The sequence below is a fragment of the Vipera berus genome (assembly GCF_964194415.1).
Source record: "Vipera berus genome assembly, chromosome: 1".
Lineage (NCBI taxonomy): Eukaryota > Metazoa > Chordata > Lepidosauria > Squamata > Viperidae > Vipera > Vipera berus.
Window position 1 is genome coordinate 318,183,116 of NC_138202.1, and position 23,312 is coordinate 318,206,427.

The 23,312-nt window shown below is 38.0% G+C and overlaps 1 protein-coding gene across 1 annotated transcript in view; it reads right to left on the reverse strand.

Moving 5' to 3' along the window:
• The window catches only part of SRBD1 (S1 RNA binding domain 1), a 164,826-nt gene that overhangs the window by 137,975 nt on the left and 3,539 nt on the right, over positions 1 to 23,312 (reverse strand). The window contains exons 4-9 of the mRNA XM_081315106.1: positions 21,274 to 21,600; positions 18,770 to 18,936; positions 16,530 to 16,647; positions 13,666 to 13,804; positions 11,100 to 11,196; positions 8,251 to 8,386 (exon numbers count right to left, since the gene is read on the reverse strand). Coding sequence (XP_081171232.1) covers positions 8,251 to 8,386; positions 11,100 to 11,196; positions 13,666 to 13,804; positions 16,530 to 16,647; positions 18,770 to 18,936; positions 21,274 to 21,600 — 984 coding nt within the window. The remainder of the gene's footprint in view (positions 1 to 8,250; positions 8,387 to 11,099; positions 11,197 to 13,665; positions 13,805 to 16,529; positions 16,648 to 18,769; positions 18,937 to 21,273; positions 21,601 to 23,312) is intronic.

Here is a 23,312-nt window from a genome sequence, read left to right on the forward strand (position 1 = left end):
CCTACTGCCGGCATCAACCTCCCTCCGTCCTGTACGTTCCCACAGAGAGGGCCTCCTCACGGTACCACCGGTCAGAGAATGTCAGCTGGTGACCCCCAGGGGGAGAGCATTCTCGGTGGGTGCACCAATCCTTTGGAACCGCTTACCGGCTGAACTCCGGATGGCCCCCGACCTTCGCTCCTTCCGGCGTGATCTAAAAACTTATCTATTCGAACAAGCCGGCCTGGCCTGATGGGTTTGGGTTTTAACATTATTTTAACTAACCTACTACATTGGGCACAATCATTTAACTTTAAATCTTGCATACTGTATTCATATTTTTGCTGCCCTGTACACCACCCTGAGTCCTTTGGGAGAAGGGCGGTATATAAATCAAATAAATAAATAAATAAATAAATAAATAAATAAATAAATAAATAAATAAATAAATAAATAAATAAATAAACTATACAGCTAAATATGCATAATATACATAAATGGAAGAATCCAGTTGTTCCTGGAATAAAGTCTATGACGTTTAGATTGCAGGCTTTATATGGACATATATACATGGCATAGCTGCAGCTGTTAATCCTTGATCCAAGGAAACTAGACAATTATCCTCCAATCTCCAACCTCTCCATTTAGGGGATTGTACTATGGAAGAGGTGGCAATTATAGCTCTGAAAAATATGAAACATTTAGACCTGTGGCAGTCTGGTTTCGGGCATAGTATGGAAACTGCATTGGTCACTCTCATGGATGACCTATAATGGGATTTGGTGGGAGAGAAGGAACATATCCTCCTAGAACTCTAAGCAACCTTTCAATCATAGTATCCTTCTGGGCTGCTTGTGAGGATTAGGGATTGGAGGCATCATTTTGAGACAGGTCGTTAGCAGTTGTTCAGGGGATAAGAGGCTACTCCAACAGGCATTCTATTATGGCGTGACTCAGGGGTTGAATCTTTCTTCTAACATCAGGAAGCTGTTGGAAGCTATTGGAAGCTGTTGATTTAGGTCAAAGTGTCAAGATGCTGTCTAACTTTACCCTGAACCTAATGAGAAGTCTTCATTCAGTGTCTGGAGATTGGCAGAATCTGAGTGGGCTAAAACAAACTCAAGCAAAAAGGAATACAGAAGTCTACCATTCCAGGATTGTACCAACTTTACTCTTCAATGGATTTCTGCTTTTCCAGAAAGAGCAGACTCACAATCTTCCTAGATTCTTAGCTTCTGGTCAAAGAACAGGCAAAATTGCAACAATGGTGTAATGCTGAGCTATGGCTGGTGCACCTGTTGCTCATCTGGACTACGATACTGTGATAGTCAATTGCTGTAATTTACTGTCCTTGTTGATTTCAGTTGGTAAAATGAGGACCCAGATTGTTGGGGGCAATAAGCTGACTTTGTAATAATGCCGCTGGGGGGGGCCCCGAAAGCCCTAATAAGCAGGCATATACATAGAATGAAGGCTATTGCTAAGCACATTGATTTGTGCTTAAATTGTAAGCTGCCCTGAGTCTTCGGAGAAGGGCGGGATATAAATGGGATTAAAATAAAAATAAATAAAAATTATTCTGCTGTAGATTTACATAGATCAATCATATTCCCAATAGCTGTGCAGTGTTTCTTTAAACATATTTTGGTTCTTTTCCAGATATTTAGCTGATAAAGAATTTATTCCTAATTTTCTTCTTAAAATTTGCATGTGATATCCTCTACAACACTGCATGTTCAAAGAAATTGCTAAAATGTAGTAGTTACTTTATTAATTCTCTCAAGACCCATTTTTCCCCATTTCCCCTCAGAACAATCGTAACTTGTTGGTTTCAGCTACGATAGTGTGACTGTCACAAAGTATACCACCAACTGGTTACTCTGAGAAAAAGCCTGCCTAAACCTTGTTCAGCAAGCTAACCACTATGCTGCATGTATTCCCTAACCAGTATCCTCCAGGTATGTCAGACTAAAACTAACATCATCCCAACGGCCATACTGACTGGTGATAATGAGAACTGCTGTCCAAAACATTTAGAATGTGTAAAATTGTATAAGGTTGCTCCCTATGTTCACTTTCTGATTCACTTGATGGAAGATTTCCATTAAATAAAACAAACATGCATTTAAACTGCCAAGAGAGAGAAAGCAGATGATTGCTATGTACACTTGCTGTCTATGTGCGCCTAAATGTTAACAAAACCATGCATTTTTAATACATTAGACTTGCAAAAACCATTAAAAAGCTGTTAAAAGTTGACATACTCATGTCATTGCACACACTGATGGATGCTATAGGCCTCTGCCTGTCACAAGCAAGCATTCCCTGTCCATCATAAACATTAATTCAATCACTATCTAACTCAGACATGTCACATATGTTAAACACAATGGTCTAAAAAGTGACCTGCAGACATCACACCAATTTATATTCTTCAGCTTTTCTGGTGCTTGTTGACATACCAGGCTTGACATATCACTGAACAGTACAGCAAACAATAAAAATTTCATGTGAAATATTTTAACATCAGGTACCCAGACTGCCAAAACAAAGGGCAAGTAGGAGGAAGAGGAGGCACGTCCACAAGCAAAGTGCTGCCAGGATTATTCCGTTGTGACAAGAGGGATGAAAACTAAAACACCTCTCTCAAGTGACATCTAAGTTACATTTTAAGACAAAACACACTTCATCAAGTGCAATTCATGGGCATCACCAGCCTCTGAAACCTCAGAGATATTAAGACTGTTGGAGAAAGCCTCTACTGAAGTAACATTAGCTATGTTTTATTAGATTTTCTTTAAAAAAACATCAAAAATAAATATGAATAAAGGTTCCCCAGCACATGCGTGCTAGTCGTTTCAGACTCTAGGGGCCGATGCTCATCTCCGTTTCAAAGCCAAAGAGCGAGCGCTTGTCCGAGGACGTCTCCGTGGTCATGTGGCCGGCATGACTTCTGTATTTATTGTATGTTATTGTTGTTAGCCGCCCTGAGTCCTTCGGGAGATAGGGCGGCATATAAGTCCCAATAATAAATAAATAAATAAATGACTAGACGCCAAAGGCGCACGGAACGCTGTTACCTTCCCACCGTAGTGGTCCCTATTTTTCTACTTGCATTTTTACATGTTTTCGAACTGCTAGGTTGGCAGAAGCTGGGACGAGTAACAGGCGCTCACTCTGCTATGCGGCACTCGGGATTTGACCCGCCAAACTGCCGACCTTCTGATCGACAAGCTCAGCGTCCTAACCCATTGAGCCACCACGTCCCTTAAATATGAATAATATGCAACAATTAAATTTGGAATAGAGATTTGGAGTATCTTCTATTACCTTGGTTTCAGTTTTAAAGAATAATAGATTTGTTTTATATGACTTAAAACCAGGTACTTCAGCAATGAAATTTTTTTAGCCTTTTGAATCACTCAGCGAACATTTATAAAAGGTTCACCCTTATCATTTGTATGCTGGAGCTACAACAAAATTTAAAAGATCTTTGATACATGTGTCACAGGGGCTATCTGTAATTCAAATTATCAACCTCCAAGATAAAATGTGTTAATTCTTACATATTTTGTTTAGATGAACTAGAAAACAGGTGATAAAGGTGCTGGTTGGCTAAAGTTTTCAAGGCATCTTACAATAACGATTTATACACAGGTGAGTATATTTGCCTACATGGGAGGGAGGTGTCTAATGATCACGATGCCTCATAACGTCTTGAAAAAGTATGATAGAACAATGAAAATGGTACCACAGGGAAGTGTATAAATTTATCCTCATTTGAGACTAAAGATTATTACCTGTATTTTATTGTTCTTTTATTGCAAGGTACATTTGTCTTGGTCAGATCTATGTATCATACAGTTACATCTGATGGCTTGTGAAAGTGTCATTGCCTAACATTTCCAAGGAACAGTTGCATGATATTTTCTCCTATCAGAAGCCAAGATGACTCAAAACTGTGTAAACAATGCAGATAATTTCTGTTACATTTGTGGCATGGTTACATTTGCATCTCAAAAGCACAGTATGACAGTAGTGATTAAAAAGGTAAAAAAAATAGGGGATCAGGACAACAGTTGGGCCCCTCATTAATGTTGCGTTACATGTGCAAATTATCTGCGTCTTTGGCTAAACAAGAAGAAAAAGTCCATGCCTTTCACAGTCCCAGTGGTGTGGAGGGAACCACCAATTATAGTAGCAACTGCTATTTTGCATGGTTCCCCCAATTGCAAAAGGGATCTCAAGAAAGAAGTGGACCATGGAATATCCAAACATTCCATCTGCACTGCATCCTGTACCACACAGTGAGGACTTGTCAGTTCCAGATCCACCAGAATCCTATTCTCTAGACTCAAGATGATGATAAAGATGATGAGCGGGATGCAGCTGATCCAGGGCCGTTGATGTCAGCGGATCCAAACTTTAGCCCACTTTTGGCTCCTCCTGAACCACATCTAATTTCACAGAGTGAACTAGACGACTTGGTCAGGGATTTGAAATTGCCTAAGAGTAAGGCAGAGCTACCAGGCTCCAGATTACAACAGTGGAACCTCTTACAGAGTGATGTCAGGATCTCCATTTTCCGTGATTGCCAAAAGAATCTGGTTCAGTATTTCTTAGTGGAACGTGATTTGGTTTATGAGCCACAGTGATTGCCAGTATGCTTCCAGGTGTGATTCAAAGTGATGTTATTATTTTTTTTATCCACTCTTTAAAAAAAAAGTTTTTAAATATATTTGGTGATCTCCGGGCAGTGAACATCCCTAATACCTCTGTCTCCTATATTCCTAGAAAAGCCCTATATGACATATGACCAGATTATTTGAAAGACTGTCTATCTCCTATGGCCTTTGCCCAGCCAGGACACGTTAGCCAAGCTGCTATTCTCCAGGTTCCTTTCACTAAACAATATTATTTACCAAGACCCAGGAAGCATGCCTTCTCTGTTATGGTACCTTTCTTTGGGATGAGATCTCCTCTAAAATTCATGTAGCCCCCTCCCTATTGGTGTTCCATAAAACCTTGAAGAGAGGCAAGACCAAATAATATTCCATATGGTCATGCTTAGAAAAGAGTGAAACAATTGGAAACTCTGTATGGGATTCAGGACATAATTCAAAACACGGGCAGGAAGTGCAAAGAAAACATTTTGAACTCTTGTCAGTCCCAAGGGGAAATCTACAATGTTTCCATCTTCCTCAGCCATTATCCTAGAATAAAAGGTACAAGCTCACTTTTATCTCTGGAGAAAACATTTTCCCTTTTTGAAAAGGCCTAATGCAACTCTTTTCACTTGGCTAATGGCCACAAGTCTTCACAGGAAAATGTACCCCCTTTTAGACTACAGCCGCATTTTCCCCTTCCTTGTTTGATGTCCATAGGCTAGATATGTTTCAAAATGCTCAAGTGACTCAGTAAGTCAATTTCCAAAAACCTTAGAAAGCACAAGTTGATCTCAGGAACAACCCACGCAGGGGTTGAGAAAAATCAGATAGCAGATTTGAAAAATCCAATGAGATTTACAATTTGGGCTTGGATTGGAGAACCTATATTCCTTCAGTCACAAATCTCAACAAAGAGGTGGAAAACGTAGGTATGATTACTATATATCTGATCCTACATCTTCTTGATAGTATGATACATGCCCATCCTGATACCACTTGAGAGACCATCTTCCTCGGGTCTCACAAGGAAACTGCAGTACAAGACCTCAGGAACAAAGCCTTTGTGCCTAGTAGCTACCTCATAAAAGGTCAGGGCAGGCAGGCATGGTCAGCAGCAAGAGCAGAAGATGGCAAAAAAGTGAGCTAGGACAGCAGAGGCTGCAGAGTACAGGCGACCAAAAGGCCACAGATGGCGGGAAATAGGTGCGAGGGGAAGTTGAGGCACCAGTACAGTTGTTAAGTGCAGGTGGGCTGCCAAGTGCCAGAATTGCTATCATGTGACTACAACAGCTGTAACTTTGGGGATGGATCAACACTACCATAACTTCAAACATCGCTGAATTGTCGTAAGTCAAGGACTACTGGTAAATAAATTTCAGCTGAATTTTAAAAATGTTTCGTATAAACTAATATTATGTTGCCATGCAAAGTTGACTAGTGTTCACTCCTTAAACACAGAAATTACAGAGCATGTATGTCTGGGGGAAGGAATCTGTTTATGTAACCCTTACTGTCAGGATCTCCATCGTTGGCCTGGTGCCTTGCTGGCATCCTGCCATCAAAGGAGAAGGGAGAGGGGAGGCATTTGGGGGTAATCCACACCTGGGCATCTAATGGTGGGAAATGGGGAGAGGGAGCTGACATGTGAAGATCAGAGCTGTTTGTACCAGTTGCGCCGGGCAACTTCAAGGATACAGTAGGATAGTCTACTACATTACATATTTACATATATCTACAATAGGGGTTTAAACTAAAATTCAGCAGCAAACTCCACATATTTTTAAAAAAGCCATTTTGATGACAACCTACTTCTATTTTTTTTAAAAAAAATTCTACTGTGGTGCTCTAAGAGTAGCAAGGCAGTATTTTTGTAAGAAGGGACGTGGTGGCTCAGTGGGTTAGGATGCTGAGCTTGTCGATCAGAAGATTGGCAGTTTGGCGGGTCGAATCCCGAGTGCCGCGTAACAGAGTGAGCACCCGTTACTTGTCCCAGCTTCTGCCGACCTAGCAGTTTGAAAGCACGTAAAAAAGGCAAGTAGAAAAATAGGGACCACTACGGTGGGAAGGTAACAAAGTTCCGTGCGCCTTTGGCATCTAGTCATGCCAGCCACATGACCACGGAGATGTCCTTGGACAAACGCTGGCTCTTCGGCTTTGAAACGGAGATGAGCACCGGCCCCTAGAGTTGGAAACGACTAGCACGCATATGCGGGGGAACCTTTACCTTTTCTTATTTTTGTAAAAAGGAAGCTTATTTACAGGACATTAGAGAGTGCAGCATTTTGTCTATCTATGAAGATAAGGTTAACAATTCGCTTCTTGTGGAGAGGACTGCTTTAAACCATTTATTCAGACAGCAGAAAGGTATACTTGGATAAGAAAGCAGAACTTCACTATATCCATCCTTCTACTGAAATCCCAAGTCTCTCCCACAGAAGAGTCAGCCCCCTCCATTTATATCCCTTGTTCAGGAACTTAGTTGAGAGGAGATAGTGAGTTTGGAAATTCTTTGAATGACAGATTCAATTTATCTGCTCATCATGAAGCCACAAGAGCCTCTTGGTTGGCACTGGCTGTTCCAGACCCTGATTGCTAAGCCTAAGTAGAATTTTACTTCTACTTTTTGCCATTTACTTTTGATTCCTGTCAAAGAGCCATATCTTTGGCATCAATGGCTGGGCTGCACTGCAGTGTAAGAGATGAAAGGCAGCAAATCATTAAATAAGGGGAAGGAATGGAATCCCTCTCTTCCTAAAGCAATAGGAACATGGCCAGTCTGAGGGGACCACAATAAAGTACTCCCAAATAGTTTCTCTCCACTCATCTTTACATTATTATCATGTGAAAACCCAGCCATTGTGGTTTGTATAGCTTACTGAACCACTATGGCTTATTCTATAAATTACAGGAAAAACAAATCAGGTTTATCATATTATCATGACCTGAAACCCATGAGGCATAGCCACTGGCTTACCCCACACACAAACAAGATACTGTACATCCAACCAGTTCACTTGAGTCTTGTCCATGAACATACCAAAAGTGATGCAGGTTGGCAAGAAGGAGAGAGGGGCAAGGCACACTAACCCGTCTCTACTCACTCCTAAGACCTTTCCACAATTTGTTACAGTTAAAATCTGGAAAAATCCAAACGCACCAAATATTGGCTTGGCCAGCTGAGACCGATCGAGAACAGTACAGGGAAACTTCAAAGTGACAATTTGCTTGCTTCAGGTTTGAAACAAAACATGTTTTCCTTTCCATGCACAAGACTGTCTAGGCAACAGGAAAATAGTTCAAGAACTAGATTGTTTATTTTATCTACTATATTTATATCTGGCCTTTCATTCAGGACCGCAAGGTTCCAGGTGCAGTACTCTCTTGCTCTTTTTCCCCATAAGACAACAACTCTTTGGGCTGCCAGAGAGTGACTGGCTCAAAGTGACTCACTAAGTTTCCGTGGCTGAGCATGAACTAGATCCCAGGTTTCCCCACTAGTAGTCAATACTTTAACTACCATAGTACATAACAAATTTCTTGCAAGAAATATATCTTTTTATTTTCTTATTTAAGAGGTACTTCTTTAGAAAATTTGCAAACATACCTGGTGATGTCGAATGCTTTTTATGTTGCAAGAAAAATTTTGGTACAGATGAAATTTGTTGACATTTTTTTCACTGATGTTTTTAGAAGTCACTTTTGCTAGACATGACTGAATGCAAACGTATTTACTTTGACATCTATATTTTTAAAACAAACAAAATCCTTTAGTCAAGAGAATTTCTCTGTACATCTGAATAATAGCAACATTAATAAAAATACGTAATTTCATTATCATTCTAAATTTCATAGTATATTAGAACAAACGTATTTTACAAAATTAATCTGATATATTCAGTGCTTTTTTTTGTAAAAGAAAAAGGTGCCGGAACTCACACATGTCATACAACCCGCCTTGCCTACCATACAAGGTTCCATCCAAAAAATGGTGCCGGAACTCCGTTCTGAGCATTCTATGACAAAAAAAGCCCTGGATATATTTCATTCATAATGCCAAGTCAGAAACGCGTTAGGTGCTTTCCAAAAACCAATACCCCCCTCCACACACATACAAATTTAATGACCAGGTGACTGCTAAGGAATATAAATCTTTCCGATCCTCATCATTCAGCCAGAACTGAAGAAGTATTGGATGAGCAGCGAAACATTATCAAAGAAAAAAACAAGGAAGTCCAGCTGCCTTTTAAAAAGCACCTTTGGGACAACCATGACCTGGATGATTGAGAATCTCTATAGACATTTGATATGAAAATAGAAATTTTAATGTCATGATAGCATAAATTATAAATTATAGCATAAATTATTAAATGTACAGCTATATTTAATGGCTATCCCATTTAACTTTAATTAGATATAAATGAATGGAATTTATTTAATTTTTTTCATCCTGATCCTACCTATTACTTTAGAATAGACCCTTTTGATATGACCCTTATAATCAAAGACAAAATCCCCTGTACTAAGTGATCTTGTGGATTGTGCTTTTGTCTTAGCTTAAAACCTCTCCAAGAAAAAGAAATTACAAACCAAACAAAGTAGTTGTTAATCGCATAGTAAGCCAAAGTCAAACTATATATATCATGCCTTCCTGCAAAAGAATTTGGAGATCTCACCTGGCTTGGATCCTGTGAGGAGTATGAACTAATCCCTGGCCTTCAAGTCTCCTGATTTTGAGACAGCCACAATTTAATTGAAGGGCAAGCCTGCCTTATGTTTCTTTAAGTCAGCCACTTAAAGTTATCGAGGTCGATAAACAGTGCTCTAAATGTTGATCTTGAATTGAGCCTTGGTGGAGCAGTGGGCTAATGCCTCCTTAAGTAACACCAGCTGCCTGCAATTAGTGCAGGTTCGCATCCCACCAGGCTCAAGGTTGACTCAGCCTTCCATCCTTCCGAGGTAGGTAAAATGAGGACCCAGATTGTTGGGGGCAATTAAGCTGACTTTGTAATAATGCCGCTTGGGGTGTGTGTGAAAGCCCTAATAAGCAGGCATATACATAGAATGAAGGCTACTGCTAAGCTTGTAAGCCGCCCTGAGTCTTCGGAGAAGGGCGGGATATAAATGGAATTAAAAAAAAAAAACTGGGTGGTGGAGGAGGAAAGAATTCCACTCTCAGAAATTTGCCTACTTAAGTTTCAGAATTGGCATCAGAGGGATGAATAGCTAAATTGGCAATCAACAGCAATAGCACTTACACTTAGTATATATTGCTTCATAGTACTTTTACAGCCCTCTCTAAGCAGTTTACAGAGTCAGCATATTGCCCCCAATAATCTGTGTCCTTATTTTACCAACTTCAGAAGGATGGAAGTCAACCTTGAGCCAGCTGAACTCCTGGCTGAGGGCAGAATTAGCCTGCAATACTGCATTCTAACCACTGCATTACTACAGCTCTTCATATGCTTCTATGTTTCTATGCATCTCCATAGATGTGAGGCCTCATTTGTAAGGCTTTCCAATAAATCCTATGGGCTTTCAGAGGGCTCTTTGGGGAGTTTCTTGAGAATCTAGTGGGCAGTTTGACCAAAGGTCTGGTTGCCCAGTGGAATAAAGATCACTGGACTGGATTGCACCAAAGTGCCCAAAATGCAGAACCAATACAGCCTCTTAGTTTATTGGGGAACTCGGGGAGATGAAATGATAGAGGAAATGCCCAAGAGGACTTCCTACTTTATCCTGACTGGACTTTGATACAAGTTCCCACTGAGGCTACGGTCTGATAAGGGAAGGGAAGGGGAGGGGAGGGGAGGGAAGGGGAAGGGAAGGGAAGGGAGGAGAGGATTTGCCACCCTGTCTGCATTGGCTAAATAGCTCCTTTTAAGGCAACTTGATCTCTTTTAGGGAAGAATCAGACAACTCGTGCTTCATTGGGACATCATTTCAGAGACATTTCCTTACTTAAATAGAGAAACAGAATGTCCACAGGCTGGCAAAAAAGCAGTGGGAGCAGGAGCATCTTCCGACTTCCTACCAGCTTCTCCATTGCATTTCCTTGTGGGAATCTGGCAGGCAGATTGGAAACTAACCTTCCTTCCTTCCTCCCTCCGTTCCATCCTTTCTTCCTTGCTCGTTCCTGTCCACTTCTTCTATCCCTTTCTTCTTCCTTCCTTCCTTCCATCCATCGAGACAACAGAATGACCACAGGGGTGCAAAAAATCAATGGGAGTGGGAACAACTTCTGACTTCTTGTCGGTTTCCCCACTGAATTTCCTTGTGGGAAACTGACAATAAATGTTAAGTCTTGCTTCCTTCCTCCCTCAAAATTTTTTGTCTGATCATATGGAAGAATATATTCAACCCAGGAACAAAGACTTTCATCAAATCTACAGGTCTGGCAAAATGCAATGTTACCAATCTCTAAGATAAGGATATGTCTCTGAAAAAATTACTTACAAATTTCTGATAAAATCCTTTGTTTCTTTATCTTTATAAATCATGTCGGCCAGGATATGCTGCACTCCCAATTTTACTTCCTCTTTGGTGGAAAGTCCTAAAGGAAAATATTTTGTTTTTAAATACCAAATAGAATGCCCTGCAAACATGGCAATACGAAGCTTTAAGGGGAGCTAACAAAATCCAAAAATCAACTGAAAATGAAAGGTCACCGCCCTGAGTCCTTTGGGAGAAGGGCGGTATATAAATAAAATTATTATTATTATTATTATTATTATTATTATTATTATTATTATTATTATTATTATTATTATTATTATTATTATTCAGTAAAGACTGAACCATGCAGCAAGAATTGTTCTGATGTCAAGCAAGAGAAGGTCACAGTTCTACTTACACCAGGCCTAACTGTTTCAGGGACTTCACATCCTTTTCCCAGTCACAGAAAAACAATGTTGCACATTTGTCATCTATGCTGCACCTGAACTGAAACATTTCACAGCTAACTCAACCATATAATTCACCTTTCACAGACAGCCTATGTGTAACAACAACTGATGGCTTCAAACCCACTTCCTGCCCAATAAAATACACTCAGAATAGACACCTCTTGTCTTTTTGATGAGTGCCAGACCTAGCCTGGTGACAAAACATCGAGAGAGTTATACAAAAAGTGTGAACCAATAATGTTCCTCTTGCTAAAATCAACAAGGAGGTCTTGTGGAAACTATCATAAAGTTCAGTTAACAGTACCTCCCAGCTACAGAATTTTATTTTAACAAAATGTTAGTAAAACATTTTTTTTCCAAAAAGAAAAACCCTGTTAAAAGATGAACTGGAAACACTGTTTAGGTCATTCTCTATAAGAAGCATATTTTTTAAAAAAAAATCAGTACATTTTGCTATCTAAGATTGCCCCCTACAGATTTATCTATAATTACACTATACTGTATACACATTATACTCTAACGTACGAAATAAAAAACATCACCTCTTTCAAAATTAATTTTCTTTTGTCTCAGAGGTCAGAAGCAGTGAATTGTAACACTTGCCCATCAGCTTTATTATCTTAGCATATTAACAAAAACCTTAATGGCAAATGATTAACAAGCTAACTGTTCTGTGGGGAAAGTAGTAAATAATATGATTATTTACAATCCATGACTCCTTCGAGTACCCAGGCCTGGACAATCTGGCTTAAGACAGAGCAGGTATAGAGATTATCTTGTCAATGATAACACTCTTTTTCTCACTTTACCTCAAAGCATTATTGTTTCCCTGATATAAATTAATGTTACCCAAGGTTATATATCTGTGCTCTATTAGACTCAGTCCCCCCCCCTCTTGAATGCCAAGAAAACCCTGGAACGTTGTTTTGGGAATGAATTACAGACCCACACACTTTCCTTAACTCCTTCCCAAACCATCCTATCCTACTATAGAAGAAAACAGAGATAAAGCAAAGATATCCAAGTACCATTAGCAAAGAGTAAGAGAGAGAGAGAGAGAGAGAGAGAGAGAGAGAGAGAGAGAGAGAGAGAGAGAGAGAGAGAGAGAGAGAGAGAGAGAGAAGAATAAACAATTGTGAAAATGAGATTTAAAAAACCACTTTGGTATAACACGTGACAGAGGGAAACTGCCAAGCTTTAAAGATTCTATTTTCAGACCTACAACTATAGGGTAGAGCTCCAACAATCTTTACATTGCCTATTGCCTAACTTGATCTTCCTCAAAGAGCTGACATCTATCTCTTTCAGTCATCCCCTTAATGATTAAGTGCAGATTTGCCTCTTCTTTATCCCTTTTAAGCAAGTTATTAATCTTTTAATATTTTATATTACAATGTGTTGAAACTGTATGTATGGCAGCATACTAAAACGTGGCTGCAAGCTTCAGTATCTTCTTAAGTATTTTCACTAATCAGGAGGAAGTTGATGTTGTTGAGGCTCATTTGGGATCAAAGATATTTATGTATTCTTGATTTACCTCAGCCTTTCCACCCTAGAGATCTCTAGGGATGGTAGAAAACAGCACCGGCCTGCCAGAAAACATGCATCTTTATTGGAACTAACTTCTTTGTCATAGTCAATCTCAGTCATTTTAATCAACAGTATTAAGCATATTTAAAAACTTTTGTATGCTTGAATAAACCTGAGGATTATTGGTGAGGAATGGAAATGTTATACATGAACAAATAGCTTTCCTACTGAAAAGCCAACAGTATACAGTATTTTAAAATAACAAAGGGAACTTCAGTGAATGGGGCTGGGGGAAAGAGTTCTCCAATCTACTTAGTTTCTACTCACATTCAGCAAGCATCTGAAGAAAAGGTACAATGAGAATATTATCTCAAGCCAAGTTAATTTACCCAGTACTGACTCTATTATCACCAGGCCTCCAGAATTTCTAACCAGGACAATAGATAATTCAGAAAAAGGCGGGAATCTGCTGCAAACAAAGCCGTTTGCTGTTCTCAAAGGGGCTACAAGTTTCCACCAAATTGCAGAACCATACTCAAAACATTTCTGTTTATATACTCTAATGCTTCTAAAAGATACACGCTTACCTTTGACATTGGACTTGACATAAAAGAATAAGTTGAGTTCCTTCGGATTCTCAAGGAGCAAGTTGGCTGCTTGTTCCAAGCCCAACTGTTTAGCTCTTTGTGCTTTAGTTCCTTTGCTTCCAGGTTTATATGGTGCATACTATAATAGATAATACTGTATGAGACTAAACATAAGGGCTACATAACATAAGGGCTACAATGTGTGTGTGTGTGTGTGTGTGTGTGTGTGTAAATTTTGCTTCTTTGTTAGCAAGCCAAAAAAATTACACAAATATGAGCTGCCACTGCTGTGGCTACTGCCTGTAGATGGCCTTGGGTTAGGCTAAAACAGGAAATAAGATTTGTCCCATGTTTGGGACCTAAGCAAGTGCATTCTAAATACTTAACAAACATTTAACATATATATACATATATACATATACATATACATATACATATACATACACACACACACACACACACACACACACACACATATATATATATATATATATATATATATATATATATATATATATATATATATATATATATATATATATATATATATATATATATATATATATATATATATATATATATATATATATATATATATATATATATATGTTAAATGCTTGTTAACTATTTAGATTACCTTGCTAGGCCCCAAACATGGGACAAAGGCCATCGACAGGCAGTAGTCACAACAGTGACAGCTCATATTTGTGTAAAAAAATTTTTTAGATTGCTAACAAAGAATTAAAGGGAGACTGATATGCATTTCAAACTTATTTGTTTTCATCAGTCAGCCATGCCCTTCTGAGATTCGAACCTGGGCTGATTGCACATTAGGCAGTTGTTTTTACCTCTAGGCCACAAGCTCTATCTCACTTTGTTAGCTGAGAAGCAAGGGAGATATGTGTTAAATGCTTGTTAACTATTTAGATTACCTTGCTAGGCCCCAAACATGGGACAAATCTTTATTTCCTGTTTCATATATATTATATATACATACACACACACACACACACACACACACACACACACACAGTGTTTGTGCACGCATGTACATGTATATAATTTTGTTGTCCCAAGCTTTCAAATTTTTCCGTCCTCAGGATGCAAACAAGGTGATGATATCTAGTATATAGAATAAGTTATCAGAGATCAATTAACTGATCCAATAGCCTCCTAGATAATTGATTACCTATACAGCATTTCAAGGTTTTTTTCTAACATTCAATTGTAACCTACCTTGTTTAACTTAAATCTATCATTACATTTTTGCTTCTTCATTGTTTTGGACATTCCAGCTAGAAAAGCCAAAGTCCTCCTAACCTACACAGTGAGCAAGCCTGCCATATACAGTATACATGTAACTTATCCTTTATCTGCTTTATTTAAAATATGAAAAATAGTAATAGTCATCTTTCTTCTTTTAAATCAAGTTAGTTCACACATGCTGAATTGTGACATAGCTGGTTTTGCTTAGCTTAGTGTGCTGTATGAAACCAGCCAACTCTAATATTTAACCCATGTTTTATATTTAGCATAAAGTGAGAATCTAACTGGGTGTCACTTATTCAATAAACATTGACTACTGTGTGTGTGAGAGAGACTCTAATGCTAGAGGCAAACCCTACTGAAATCGACTAAACATTATTTCTAATGTTGGGATTACCGGTATATAATAAGGTAGACCAAGAGTATATGCTGAAAATGAAACCCAGGCTTCCTGGAAATTTAGGAAGTCTTTATCAATGAAAAGATCAATAACTGCTAACAATCTTTCCTGGGTAGGAATACATTCATAATCCTTAATCTTCTCCTACGCTTCATAACTCCAAGTCTAATTTTTAGAACACATGTTTATAGCATAATTCTATATACTTATAAAAATATGCCAGAGGGGAAGAGGATAGCAGTTCACAGGGAGTAAAAATGTGGGTCTCAAATCTAATAATTTATAAAAGCCAGCTTCAAACTGTTGACTAAAAGCAACTATGAAATGAGAATGTTTTGAGCAAATGCTTTCTTCAAAGGCAAAGAATGTTCATGTTTCTGTACATACTATACTGATTGAAAGGAGAGGCATACTGTATTTTAGCTAAGGCTGAAGCAGTCTTAACTCAATTTGCACTATGTGAAATAGCAAAGAAATGGAACACTTTTAATTGCCTTACTTCCTTTCCATTTCAGATCTATTGTAGTTCCAATCGGTATAATAGATTTTGGATCCAAAAAACAAAATGCCTGGGTGAAATTCAAAGAAATTCAAATTCAAAGAAAATAATAATAACTACAGTGAAACCAAAGCTTAATGAGGCAGACTTTGCATGCAACAGATCAAACTTTGACTGTGCTTTTCATCACTTGTATAATGCTGTAATGATGCAAATAATGTAAAAACAATGTACTTGGCATTAATATCAAAACCCCTATTGGACATTGCTGAATAATAGATTCTTCCATTTCACAAAATGTCCATTAAAAGGAGACTTTACTGCACTACCAGTAACCACCGGGAGTCTGCCTCTTCCTTCCTTTTTCTGCTTTTGGTAAGCTGCCTTTATAATTCTCTTTTGCCTGAGAAAATAGCTTGTATCATATATGAACCAGGATCGAGCCATATTTCAATGGCTCAGGACATGTCCTGCGTTAAGAGGTCTCAGTTGTTTGCACTTCCAAATAAGACTGGGAAAATTAAAATCTTAAAGGGTGTAGAACTGTTATTAGATAATATAGTAATGATCTAATCCAGTATAAAATGGCTTCTAAGTGGTTATGGCCACAATTTCCATAAAATGATTTCCCAATGTTTGGGAAAAAAAATCGAACACAATTAAGGTATATGAAAATTTACATTAAAATATTATACTAACCACATGATCCAGCTCCTCCAAAGTTTTGCAGTTTAATAATGTAGTTAAAAGACTTCCTGTCAGTTTTCTTTCTTTTTCAAGTTTTTGTATTGAGACATGAACCTTTTTTGCTAAAGTCCTAAAAGCAAGCATAGGTAGCAGAATTAAAAATTTGCATTTAATAGCATATTTATATAAATGCTATTCCTAACTTTGCTGCATCCCTGAGCCAGTATCACCTCACTGTGAAACCTTCCATATATATTGTTCATAGGGACTCTCAGACTGAACTGTTCCACTGGCTCAATAGAAAAGGCACTTTCTTATGTGAAAATCATAATCAATGGATGAGTAGCTTCTTCTTTTAGAAACACAATTAAGGTAGTTTTCACTGAGAAAGAATTTTCAAGAGTTTCCCTGGCTTCTGTCATACTGGGGGGGGGGGGGGGGAATTGATGGCGGGTTTATTACCTTAGCAAGGGGAGAGGAAGAAAGGAATGTAACCTCCAGATGATCTATGGGGTGGGGTTTCTTGGGGATACTTAGTTTAACCTTTTGATCTTCTCCTAATAAATGTTCCTTTTGGAAGAGCCTGCTTCCATGAGTTCTGCTTTCTTGGGATGAGGTTTTGCGGTGGGCCCTGACAATCAGTTGGTGGGCCCTGACAATCAGTCATGGGGCAGAAACCTTTTCAACTTTTTTTTTCTATTGGCTTCCCTGATAAAGTTTGTAGCTGGCTGCTTATATCATAATCTCTTATATCAATCCAGGAATCAACTTTTTAAAAAGAATCCTCTCCATTATTGGAATTCAGACAAGTTGTGAGATCTGTAAACATTCCCCCATGAACTCCTCTGTTAACACTTGCAAGACTGCAGTAATTGCTTAAGGAAAAAGTAATAACAAAGTTAAAAACAATATTGATTTGAACCTATTTCAGTAAAAAGTAAAACAGGGCATACCAATACCACTTCAATGTGATATGACTCTTCTGATATAACTAGACTAATCTACATTCCAGCATTCTATTATTAAGGTGGTGATGTATTAGGGTGGGAAGTAGAAAATGTTTATGGAATAGAGTAAGAATATAGTTAAGTAACTAATATGTGTATTTTAGACATAATTTTTATGAAGTGAGATGAAGGAAATTTGGGTTATCTGAAAGTTGAATACTATGGATATTAAAGATCAAACTGGAAATAAGTAACTAAAAATTAAAATTAGGTAAAATTTAATAACAGGACATTGTTTATCCAGATTTATTCAGATATGTATAAGCAAAAATGTATTTATAAATGTGATAATGAAGTTTATACTGAATTTTGATACAATTAGAAATTTATTAGCTTAAATATGAAATAGTAAATGTTAAGGGAAACAGAGAAGAAATTTTTGATGATGTAACCTGAGATACCTACTAAAGACTGTATTACTGAATTATTGTTTAACCCAATTACCACATTGCCTTCTAAATACTTATATGTAAAACTGGAAAATCTTTTTTAAAAATGATAATATCCTTCAATAATGTCTCTGGGTTAAGAAAATAATTTAAAAATTCTGCCTATCACTGCTAATCATGCTAAAGCTTTTCCTTATTCTTTCTCCTCCCCTCAAAAATATGAATATTTTTCCTTTTCCTTTCTTTTCAATTCTCCAAAATCCTGAACAGAGGACTTCATTTCATTTTCTTTTATTCATTAAACACTGCAGGGAAAGGATAAAAATGATTATCGCCCATCAAGTCAGTTGGAAATGACTTGATGGGTAGGAACTGTAACTTTTTTGGTTTTTTTGCACTTGAGGAAATTTAAAGGTAAATAAGGTGCTACAGTTCTCAGGCTCTCAGTTGTTCACTGCTGAGAAGTCTTTCTCCCACTGAAACAAGCTCCCAGTACTGAAATGGGATCTCAAGTTAATAACAGCACCTTCCTTTTAGACATCATAAATGTGGCTGCTCTAAACAATTTAGATCTACTCAGAGTTCTAATAATAATAATAATAATAATAATAATAATAATAATAATAATAATAATAATAATAATAATAATAATAATAATAATAAAAAGACCTTGGAGGTCATTTAGTCCAACCCCCTGCTCAGGCAGGAAACCCTAAACTAGACATACCCAATTCCAGCAACCCTTCCTTATATGTTTTAGATGTTATATTATTTTATTGTATTATTTTATATGTTATATTATTTTCCATTGTAACTCTCCTTTTATATCCCCCCATCCCAATGCTTTAATACATACTGTAGTTCTTGCATTGTTTGTTGCACCTTACGCAGCACATCAGCTTCCATATTATTGATAAGTTCCTTCCGATACCGAACAATAAAAGGGATCGTATTATCATCATTGAAAAGCTTGACTATATTGGCGCACATCCATTCTTCAATATCAGTCCTTTGTGACAAAACCTGCAAGCCACAGTAAAAAGTCCCAAGTATGAATTTCTCACAAGATTCTGAAAATGTTAAGCTTGGAGAAGAAATGGTTATGGCTATCATCTTACAGCAATCTGCTTAATAAGGCAAACATCTGATAATAATTATGTTTATTTATAAAATACTCATTTTTCATTCTTAAAACCATATCCCCAAAATGATTCACATGAAAACTAGGCCTGAATGATTCAGCCCAGCTTTTTTCCAGAATTCCTGAAAATTTGAAGAGTGGAAAGGGAGCAAAACTAATAAATATTTTTGGGAGGATCTTCACCATTATAAAAATGTACTTTCCCAGGTGATAGTTACTTTATAAAAAGAGAATGGGGAAAAAAACCTTGTGGTTGCTACTCATCCGAGAGGTGAACCTTTTAGCATAGTATCTTAATTGTATTTCCTGGGTTCTAATAGAAAAAACATGTTTACAGGTATTGTCAGCCAAGTTTCAAAAGTAAGACTTTTGAACTGAGGGCCACAATCCAACTGTTGAAATAATCCTAACATGCCCACAAAATTTTTGTTATAGCTGAGGTGGTCAGGAACAAGCATCCATCCATTTATTGGAGGAGCAGTTTCTACATTTCAGCTTCCACTTACTTTTCTCTTTCCCCAGCACTTTGGGCTACTGTAACTAATCAATGTTGGGAGGGAGGGAAGGGGATTAGACGCTTTGTAAAAAATAAATAAAATCATTGAAGCAAATGTTTGCTAGAATGGAAAAAAGGGGGAGAGGAATTTAAGCTTCATCGAAATAAATAAAATCATTGATGAAGATGTTTATTAGAATGGCAGCTACCTTTAAAAATTACATTAAAAAATAAAGTTAAACAGTTTTAGCAACTGAGAAAAATGTTTAAATAATAATAATAATGATGATGATGATGATGATGATGAAGTTGGAAGGGACCTTGGAGGTCAACCCCCTGCTCAGGCAGAAAACCCTATACCATTTCAGACAAATGGCTGGCCAGTCTCTTCTTAAAAACTTCCAGTGTTTGAGCATTCACCACTTCTGGAGGCAGGTTGTTCCACTGGTTAATTGTTCTAACAGTCAGGAAGTTTCTCCTTAGTTCTAGGTTGCTTCTCTCCTTGACTAGTTTCCATCCGTTGCTTCTTGTTCTGCTTTCAGGTGCTTTGGAGAATAGCTTGACTCCCTCCTCTTTGTGGCAGCCCCTGAGATACTGGAACACTGCTATCATGTCACCCCTCGTCCTTCGCTTCATTAAACTAGACATACCCAATTAGAGCAGCCGTTCCTTATATGTTTTAGCCTCCAGTCCCCTAATCATCTTTGTTGCTCTTCTCTGTACTCTTTCCAGAGTCTCAACATCTTTTTTACATCGTGGTGACCAAAACTGGATGCAGCATTCCAAGTGTGGCCTTACCAAGGCATTGTAATGTGGTACTAACACTTCACGTGATCTCAACTGTATCCCTCTGTTAATGCAGCTTAACATTGTGTTGGCTTTTTTGGCAGCTGCAGCACACTGCTGGCTCATATCTAAGTGATTGTCCATTAGGACTCCAAGATCCCTCTCACAGTTACTACTATTGAGCAAGGTACCACCTACACTATACCTGTACATTTGGCTTTTCTTGCCTAAATGTAGAACTTTACTTTTTTCACCAATTTCATTTTGTTATATATATATATATATATAATGGGTACCTATAGCATCAAGTTACCTACCATGCTTAGAAATGTGAATGTGAACAAAGAGCTTCACCACCCACTAAAAACAGCAACAATTAGTATTTTTTCTTATAAATTACAAGACAAAAAAGAAATAGAAGGAACCCTCTTTCATCTCATAAAATGATAAACCCTTTCTTTCCCAATTTTAAAAAACACTGTATATGTTCCGCAAAGCACTCAGAAAACTGAAACATGCCTCTCATTTAGTATGATAAAAATATTTCCTTGGGGCTGGAATATATTTTTAGCACAGCATATACCAAATTACCACTTTTTAAATCCTGGAGTATTTTCTAATCTTTGACAAGCAAACGTTAAGAGTCAGAATTAAAAAAAAGTCTTTCATAATTTTTCTTTTACTTACAAATAACAAAATAACTTTTTTGATATTTTTGTGAAATGTAATACTAAATGTAACCTTCCTTACCATAGCTAATGCTCAGGATAAATTCTCATTAAAAAGAGGGAAGACAATGTGCTGCTTTTTATAAAAATAAAGGCCGACCCAAACATTTTTGGGGGGGAATACCTCCAAATATTACATACATCAGAAATAAAATGAATGTACAACTTCACTCGAGTTTCCTCCAGAATTATAAACAAACATTACATACCTGTACAATGTCCCAGTTCATTTTATGGTGCCCATTCAGTTTGCCACCTGCGGCATATTTTACACATTCCTCCTGAGGACATCCTGTTTTAAATTTTTTTAAGGGAGGTTCTTCAAATGTAAAATCTTCTTCAGACTCTTCCATCTTATATTTTTTTTTAGATACTGTAGAACTTGTGGATGGTTTATCTGCATTTACCGAGCCAAGTTCACTTTTAATGCTGCCAACCTTCTTCACTGGGAGCTTTTTGGTTGAACAGCTCACATTGACATCTTCCTCTGTCATTTTTTCTGTTCCTCCAGGTATGGCAATAGGCAAAGGTGAGCCCTACTCAAACCATCAAAATACATTAAGAGATATTAGTACTGACCACAACTAGTCTGAACATAAACCGCACCAATGACTTACTACATATCATTATAGCCTTTAGGATGATGGAGGAATGGAACAAGCGTCATCGAGTGGGGGAAAAGCTACTGTATATATCAGCATCCTGCTTAGTAAAATGTAAGTGCAGAAAACATGAGTGCCTCAGGAAAGACCATTGTTACTGTCACTGATTACAGATAAACCATCAGAAGCACCCAAACATAACTGCTCTTAAAGCCAACCTATTTTCTCCTTTAGTCCAAGATTCAAGATCAGTTTTCAGTCACAAAGTTAGAACAAAAAATGATCAGCCCTAATAAAATTTGCTTTCTCTGGTAACAGATTGCAATTAAGTGTGTTATGCACCACATGTGAAGCTTCCAGCAGCATTATTTGAGACTGCCTTTTCTCAACAGTTGCTGCCTATCCAATAAGACCTGAAAGGGAAGGCTCCTTTTGGGTCTTTACTCAGAGAGAATGGAAGACAACGGTGTTCCATGTTTCTTCTGTTGCTGCCCTTTGAGGTTGTCCTCGACTTATGACCAGTTGTTCAGCCACAGTGCAGTTACGATGGCGCTGAACAATGGGGACTTATGAGTCCTGAAGTTCTGACCATCACAGTACACACACAAACACACCACCCAGTCATGTTATTGTGACTTCTGAGATTCCCTACTGATTTCCCACAAGTCAACAGGGAAGCCTATAGAAAGCTGGTCCTTGCTCAACCACGGCAAACAGAACTGCTGTAATAGTCATTGATAAGCAGAGTGGTCACGCTTTACCACCACTTAGTTTAGTAATAAAAGGGACGTGGTGGCTCAGTGGGTTAGGACGCTGAGCTTGCTGATCAGAAGGTCGGCAGTTTGGCGGGTCTAATTCCAAGTGCCGCGTAACAGAGTGAGCGCCTGTTACTCGTCCCAGCTTCTGCCAACCTAGCAGTTCGAAAGCACGTAAAAATGCAAGTAGAAAAATAGGGACCACTACGGTGGGAAGGTAACAGCGTTCCGTGAGCCTTTGGCATCTAGTCATGCCGGCCACATGACCACGGAGATGTCCTCGGACAAGAGCTGGCTCTTCGGCTTTGAAACAGAAATGAGCACCAGCCCCTAGAGTTGGAAATGACTAGCACGCATGTGCGGGGGAACCTTTACCTTTACCTAGTTTAGTAATGGCAATACAACAGCTGCTGTTGTAAGGACTACTTGGATCCCTTCCAGCAGGACTTGAGTTTTGGTTGTTCCTTGAGACAGTATGATAGTACAATGTGAGAAAATTATTATTTCTTCTTGATTTATGATAAGAAGCTCCAATATACATCCAGAAGGTTCAAATAAAAATATAAATGCATGTTTCAAGGAACATACTTCACATCAAGTATGCTGGATAAATTACAGAGGTTAATGTGACTCGTGAAAAAAACATAGGGGCAGATCTTTCTTGCATGTAGCACAGTGTACATGCACCTGGAATTCCCATTTTTCCATTCCAATAAACCAGATAATTAAGAAGGTTCTAGGTAAGTCAGGTTGTTGGATCTATACAAAAGAACTGAACCAAATTAGAGGAAATTGGAATAGTGATGAATACAGATAAATCTCACAAAATAATCTATGCCCTCTCTTACTCTCTCTCAAATGTTTTGAAAACTAAATGGCTTCCTACTTCAA